Genomic DNA, 7971 nt, shown 5'->3' on the forward strand with positions numbered 1-7971 from the left:
TTCAATTTTTGGCACCGCCACATGCCTATCATCAAATTGGTCTTTGGGAGCTCCACCACAAAGATATGGCGTAAACAAATTTATAACTCATATATTGTAAGCTTTTAAAGTTTTGCAATGATATTTTCGAAGTTATTTTTTTTTCTTGTGATCATTTTATGCATGTTATGTTTTAATTTTAATTATACATGATTGATGAATATAAATTTAAATGGATTAATCAATAGACATGGATTTATGTAAAATAAAATGGCTTCTTATAATTAATATTTTCTTATCTAATTATAGATGGATAGGTGTGGGCTGTTTTTTTTTTTTTCCTTTATCTATTTGCTTGTCCCGATCCAACCCAACCTAACTCGACCCATTTCCCGGTCTAGTTTAGTGGATCATAAATTCAGTTATATGCTCGAATATTGCGTTCTGTAAACCCTGGATTGCAAATTACAAGTCCCTGTAGAAAAATCTCTAGTCATCTTCGTGCAAAACAATCCATACGAGAAATTTAGATCTGCCGTCAAAATCCCCACGAGAAAGATCCTATCCATTCATATGTTCGTCATATCTACACGTCGCTTTGCCTCGCGGACGGCAGATCCTATCACTCGCATAGAATTCTATATGCGAGCCAAAGCAAGCACTGTCCCCTATTAAGGCGTCTCGAATAAATAGCTAGGGTTTCAATGTAACGGGGCCTCTGAGGGGAGAGGAGCGAGGGAGAGCGAGCGGCGGAGAAGTCCGAGAGAGAGAGAGAGAGAGGGTTCCTTTGCGCCTCCGCCAATATGGGTAAGATTAAAGCCTCGACTCGTCTCCTCTGCAATGAAATTAACCCTTCGATCTCTTCGATTCCTCCGGAGTTCATGGCCATGGCGTTCTCCTTCTTCTCACAGGTATCTCGCGAGACTCCATGCACAAGAGGCGCGCAACGGGAGGGAAGAAGAAGGCCTGGAGGAAGAAGAGAAAGTAAGCCCCTTTTTAGTTTCTTTGAGAACGCTTGATCTGATGTGCTTCCCCTTCCCAATCGATTTGTTTACAGCTTATCCATGAATCTACTGACATATTTTTTGCTTCTCTCTCTTTCGCTTGTCTATTTCGATTGTTGGATTGTTATTTACTTGTAAACAAATTATTTTTCCAGTTTAGTTGGATTTGTCATCGGTTTTTGTTTAAAGATCAATTTTTTGGAAGTAAATTTTACTCTGCAACCTTCCTCTGATTAATGTGTCACCCGTCGCTCTTGCTTATTAAATCACTAAAGTTTCTTGATATTGAGATTCTCATTTACTTGGAGAATGAATGTCTATTGCAGTTTAATCCAATGTCTCGCATTTTTTTGTGAAATCATCAGTTATTTATATTTTTTTATTTTTTTTATGTTTCTTCTCTTTGCTAACTTCGCGAGTTTAATGTGATTAAAGTTTATTTTTTTGGTCTATGTTGGTTTTCTATTAGAAATTTTGTTGATTTGTCATTAATTTTCATGAAAAATTATTTTTGTTCATGTGGCTTTTTGTCGATTTAATCTCTTGAAACGTATGAGATGGGCCAGGGAATGTTTTTTTCATGTTGTTCCATCTTATGTGAAAATCCTTTTTTTTCCCGAAGTGAATCTTCTCTGAGACACTTCGTCTCGTGTGGTTTTAGGTTAGTCTTTTTTTCTAGATATGATTTCCACTCAAAACCTTTTTTTCTTTTGATTTGTCGTTAATTTTCATGGAAATATGTTTTCCATGTGTTTTATCTTGGTTTTATCTTGCCTTGAAGGTATGAGTTGGGCCGCCAGCCGGCAAACACAAAGCTTTCTAGTAACAAAACTGTCAGGAGGGTTCGTGTTCGTGGAGGAAATGTGAAATGGAGGGCCCTCCGTTTGGATACTGGCAATTACTCTTGGGGAAGTGAGGCTCTAACCCGAAAGACTCGTATCCTTGATGTTGTGTACAATGCCTCAAACAATGAGCTTGTGAGGACACAGACCCTGGTGAAGAGTGCCATTGTCCAGGTTGATGCTGCCCCCTTCAAGCAATGGTACCTCCAGCACTATGGTGTTGAGATTGGTAGGAAGAAGAAGGCCCCGGCTGGTACCAAGAAGGAAGCAACAGAGGTAGCATTCCCTTGCTGTTGTATCTTTCTTTTTGACTGATGTTTGTGGGGTTCTTCTAATTAAATTTGGGTTTGCTTTCTGTATTCATGATTTATGCTATGAGGATTTTGGTTGGTAGCTTTCAGTTTAATCCATTTTCTTGCACTTAGTTGTATATCTTCATTACTTATTATGGGCCACTACATAGATTGGGAAGTTATGCAGTATTGGAAATTTTGTTTGTTATATTGTGATTTGATGGTCCGATATGATTACTGTTTGGGTATGCAACTCTTCTTTCCTATGTCTTGCTAGCTCATGAAATGCGGATGTGTCCTGCATCAAAACCAGTGATAATCTCAGATTTCAAGGAGGCATGTGGATTTGTAGGTATTTAGTCTTTCAAGTGGAAGAATGGTGTGCATCCATCAGATTGGGATCTGCCATTTTGAGTAGAATTGCATTTAGTGGTTCTCTAAGCCATTTTTTAATTTAGCTGTGTTAAGCTATGCGATGTAATTTTTGTTAATGCCCTTATATGTGTACTGCATTTCTGGTCTTTTCCTTTTGGGATTAGGTATGGTGGATCATTTGTTCTTTGATAAGCCATATGTGTTATTTTGGTTAGTCACCTTATCTGTGGAGTGCATTTCTGGTATTTTCTTTTGAGAATTGGGTTAATTAGATTATTTATCATATGATAATTCTATGTTTGCTTAATACACAGAATAGTTCTGCTATTTATTTAATTGGAATATATTTATATATTTATTAATGACATTTGCTTTTTTATGGAACTAAATGGATTGGGATGTGGATACAACTTTTATTGCACATGCTATGCATACCTTGGTCAAAAGGTTTTAATGTTTCCTTTACTATGAGCTACTAACTTTGAGTATGGAACTAGTATGTCTTGTCAATAGAGTACCTTATTTGGTTGATGCAGGTTGATTTTCTTTGGTTTACCTGTGATTTTTTATTCAAAAAATACAGTTCAGTATGCCTAGGTTGACAAACACAATGATGTAATTGTTAACAAATATTCATCGTGAAGGAAAACTTATACTCATGTTCTCCTAGATATGTTGACGATAATTGTTTTGATTGGCTAGATTTTGATCACATAGTAATAATAACCTTCTAATTTTAAACTCACACAATGCCATATTTAGTCCTCTGAATTAGTATTATGTAATTGGATTGGTCATGAACATTTTATATCTACAGATGTTATGGTTTATTTATGATTATTCTTGACTTAATCAGGGATTGCTCATGGATGCAAATTCAAGATGTCATGGATGTTTGTGTTTTTGCTATTTTTAATGACTCTTTCTTGTCCACTTTTCTGATTACACGAAAATGAATATCTGTACTTCTTCAATTATCTATCTTTGAATCTTTTGATTATTTGAGTTCTTCCCTTGCTTCATTGAGTTCTCCACTTTTTCCTGAATTCTGATTCTCTCATCTATTTGAATTATTCTTGAATCCATTGTTTTTACCATGGAAGCATCTATTAGCTTGTACATATTCCTCTGTCTTCTTCCTGAAAACTAGTTTGTTAGGGATATGAACTTGCTGTAGGTGTGGGTGCAACATTTGGAATCCGAAAGGTGGGAAGTTTTTGATTCAACTGATCAGAAAGCATAATTAATATCTTAACGGCATGGACTAGAATATGTATATTAGTTTTCAAATTATGTGAATATTACGTGATAACTGTATTGGACCACATATATAAACATAACTCCTGTAATTACTTTCTTGTGTCGCTAAGGGATTATCTTTTTGCTTTGAAGAAGTACGAACAACAGGATTTTAGCCTTGTTGATCCTAAATGTGGATTCTGTGGTATTTAGAGAATTTATTGGTTGTAATTGCATATCATCAATGGGGAGGAGTTCATAATAGGGTTTCTGTTTAATGCAAAGCTACAATATTTTTGGGTACCTGCCTACTTTGCCTGTACCCTAAATTTTGTCTGCAAAACTTTCTTTAGGTCGTTATGGGTTGAGTCTTTTCCACTGGTGATTTCTAAGAGCAGCGTCTTCCTTCTTCTCATGTTTGTAGTTCGGACTACCTGTTGTCCATTTGGTTGATATTCGCAACACAGGATAATCTAGTACAATCATTTTTGAGTTTTAATAATGATGTTAAATGGTATACCTGTATTATTTTGTGCATCATTATTTGGAATTTTAGCTGGCTTTAGAATACACTCTCTTAGGAAGAAGAGAGATTCTCTTGTAAAGCATCACTTATAGATGTTATTCTTGCGTTTTTTTGTTTGGCCATGAATTATGTATTATTTGAAATAAGTTTCCTAGGATGAGACTTGAAACTACAAATATCATTTTGATGGTTAACATATTCATAATGGAAAATTGACAAGCAATGTCAATTAGACCAGAAAAGGTGCATGTTTGTTGGTAATTTCAAAATCAGCAGCGCACAATTTTTCAACGACTTCATTCAAGATTAAGAAGGATCAAGTAATCAAGTATATCAGCTTGAGTCTTTCATTTTGGATACAATTGGTTTTCCAATTTTTGTCAACTTATTTTCTTGCTCTTTCATTTATGTTTCGTACTTTATGACATAGCATCATATAGCAGATACCTTAAATGTTATGTAAAGCTAACTGGTGTGGTGGTCTTGCGTGTGGTGTGCAGCACATCCTGTTTAGCTATTTTGTTGCTTTCTGTTCTTTTTTCTGTAATGCTTGAATCTGGGGCAATGCTTGTTAGATGCATGCTGGTGGAGTTGGGCTTGCATATTTTATGACTATTGCTAATATGGAATTATGTCCTGTATAACTAAAAGTTCCCACTCACATCTAGTCAGCCATGTAACTTGCATGGGTTTGTCATCTGTCAGTTTGCCAACCCCTCACATTACAGATACTGTTATAGTATTGGGCTTAATTTTGTATATGTTTCTGAAGCAGTTGTGCGAGTCATGTATCGTCCAGGTTTTCATGACAGATGTGGAGGACTAGGATGCCAGTCTTTGCTGTTTGCTTGAACCATTTTGTGCTTCACTACTGCTATATGGGGGAGTTTTCTAATCATGAACAACCTTTTAAGTAGTTGCCTTATTGCTTGTTTAGAATTCAAATGCTGCAAAAAATTTACTTTAGCATGTATTTAACCAAATACAGTTTGAATAGCATGTTGACCTCCTCAGTATTATAGTTTTTTGGCATGCTTGATTTGAAATCTATGTATTTTGGCAGTGATTTCACTGTTTATATTGTTGTATGTTCTAAATCTGGAAATCATTTTAACTGTAGTGTCCAACTAAGTGATTTACTTTATTCCAATGGTTAACACTGGACTTTTATGCATTCATGACGGGTGCCGGGGCAGGAGGGCGAAGGTGCGACCGAAGAAGCAAAGAAGAGCAACCACGTACTCAGGAAGCTGGATAAGCGTCAGCAGGGCCGTAAACTTGATCCCCACATTGAGGAACAATTTGGCAGCGGGAGATTGTTGGCTTGTATCTCATCCCGTCCCGGCCAGTGTGGCAGAGCTGATGGGTTAGCTGAAACTTGTTTGAACATTTTAGAGGGCTATGAAAAAGACATTTCCCCTTCTACTGTTTGGTCTATGGATGCTTGGCTTGGTTGGGGCCTTGTTTAATTTTTCTCATTCCTTTGGTTGTTTATTGCAGATACATATTGGAAGGGAAGGAGCTGGAGTTCTACATGAAGAAGATCCAAAGGAAGAAGGGCAAGGGTGGTGCAGGTGCTGCTTGAGTGGACTTTGTTAAGTTGCTTGGTTCTTCAGTTTTATTTACTCGTTTGAATTAATGTAGACTGAGAACAATTGATGGGTCCTTTGAAATGTTGACATGCATTTTAGCTGCTAGAGATGAGAACAATTTATTGCTACTGTTAATCATTATATATTTCCCAATCAGAGCATTCAATAGCACGTTGGTCTGACTTTAAAATGCGAACTTTGATTAAAGATATTGAATTTATTGCGGGAGGATGTGGGGGATGATTGAAGCTTGCAGTTTATGTGCATGAAAAAAGAAATTCGAGATTCATTTTGATCCGGCAGCAAATGAGAAATTTTCTATTATTAACTTTTGAATTTATTAGTGTTTTCCCTGAAAAAGACTGATTTTATGCGTCTGGTTGGAGGAACAGCTGCATAGTTTTTGTTACCATATGATCAAATTTAATTTAAGCTTGATGCAAGGTTGAACTGCTTCTAGTTTGATTGAAGTTAAGTTGATTGAAATAAGCTAGAGCCAGACTTGAAGATCAAGCTTAGCAAGCTTGTTAAGTTTTTATAACTCAAATCACCTCCTCTCTTTAGGTTGCATTGCTAGGCAATAGGTAGGGTATAGCTTGAGCTACGGTAAGAGAGATTTAACCTTGCTCCAAAGGTGTGTTTGGTTTCGGAATGAGCATTTTTTAAAGTATTTGGTTGTGATTAGAATTTGAATTAAAATTAAAATGGATTTGAATATTAAGAGAGTTTTTTTGTTTTTTGATGAAGGAATATTAAGGGAAAGTCGGGTTTGGGTTTTGGAAGATTAGGACATATTATCATTTCTCTTTGTAAGTGGAATCAAAATAGGACTTTTTTCAACCATACAGTTGGAACATGAGTCAGTCTCATTTCTGCAAGTAAAGTTAATACAAAGACAAAATAAAAATAAAATATAATTGATTGATATATTAGGGATCGAAATGTCTCCTATAGAGCACAGATCTATATATTTATAGTAATGATAAACTATAAGTAACTGTCTACTTTGATGTTTGTTACCCATGTCTAGCCTTCATTCTCGGTAGTTGATAATAGTTGCCCTTTCACTACTCATATTCGTTTCAGCTAGATAATTATATTTATCCAATCTTAATTCGTTACTAGCCTTTATTCAGTTTCCTCCCATAATAATAGACCCTAATTGTTTGTCTATTCGGTCTTTACCATAATACTTTCTGGGCAATTCTGCCAGCTTTTATATAATGTTTATTACTTTAGGCCTAGCCTCCATTAGGTATTCATTAGAAACCCATTATATCTATTGTGTTTGGACCCTACCAAGTAGCTAATTAAGCATATATCTTCCGCATGTCATTTTTAATAAGATGTCGTATAAACAATGAGAAAATTGGGGAGAGCTAAAAATAGGTTGGAGAAACGTGGGAATTATAGTCAGTCTTATGGGCACATTGCTGGAGTTGACATTATAGAATATTAGAATTGGAATGTAGCACGTATGATGCATGTATTATTTTATTTTAATAAAAAATAAAATTTACATAAATAGATAATAAATGCCAAAAGAATGGCTCAAACATTTAATTTTACGGTTAATAGCCGGAAAAGGAAAATGCATGGACAAAATGTAGAAAATAAAAATGGGATGAGAAAATACAACATAGCAGATTGAACATAGCTAGATAAGATGAAAATAGAGAAATTACAAGTATGGGCATAGCTAAGAGCCTGCCACCGCAGCGGCACGTAACTCGTTTTCTACTACTACTAGCTTATATGTATGTGTATTATTAAAATCATGAGATTAAGATTATGTCCAATTAAAAAGATATGTATAAAACATGCCCATATAATGTTAATCTCAAGTGCTTTTCTTTATTCTTCACTGAGTAACCATCCTGCTCACTTTACAAATCATGCATCTTTTATCAAGTCCTGAATTGATATAATTAAAAGGTTTATCAAAGTAACCAGCGATTTCATGAACTGTTACTATTTTTTGTACTCATACACTAAGATACCATGCCCTAAATATTCAACTCTTCTATTGTCTCTCCTTGCTATTCCAAATTATGAAGACATTGAGGCTCAGGAAAGAGTTGGCTTGTCACACTTGGCGTATTATGTCAAAAATTTAAGACG

General features: G+C 35.5%; 1 protein-coding gene across 1 annotated transcript; it reads left to right on the forward strand.

Moving 5' to 3' along the window:
* Positions 1-669: 669 nt before the first annotated feature.
* Positions 670-6052, forward strand: LOC103698168 (40S ribosomal protein S8-like). Its single transcript, XM_008780158.4, has 5 exons — positions 670-786; positions 891-963; positions 1765-2101; positions 5455-5624; positions 5759-6052. Exons 1-5 carry the CDS (start codon positions 783-785, stop codon positions 5841-5843), a joined length of 669 nt encoding a protein of 222 aa, XP_008778380.1. The 5' UTR covers positions 670-782; the 3' UTR covers positions 5844-6052.
* The last annotated feature ends 1919 nt before the right edge of the window (positions 6053-7971 follow it).

The sequence above is a fragment of the Phoenix dactylifera genome, unplaced genomic scaffold, assembly GCF_009389715.1.
Source record: "Phoenix dactylifera cultivar Barhee BC4 unplaced genomic scaffold, palm_55x_up_171113_PBpolish2nd_filt_p 000270F, whole genome shotgun sequence".
NCBI lineage: Eukaryota > Viridiplantae > Streptophyta > Magnoliopsida > Arecales > Arecaceae > Phoenix > Phoenix dactylifera.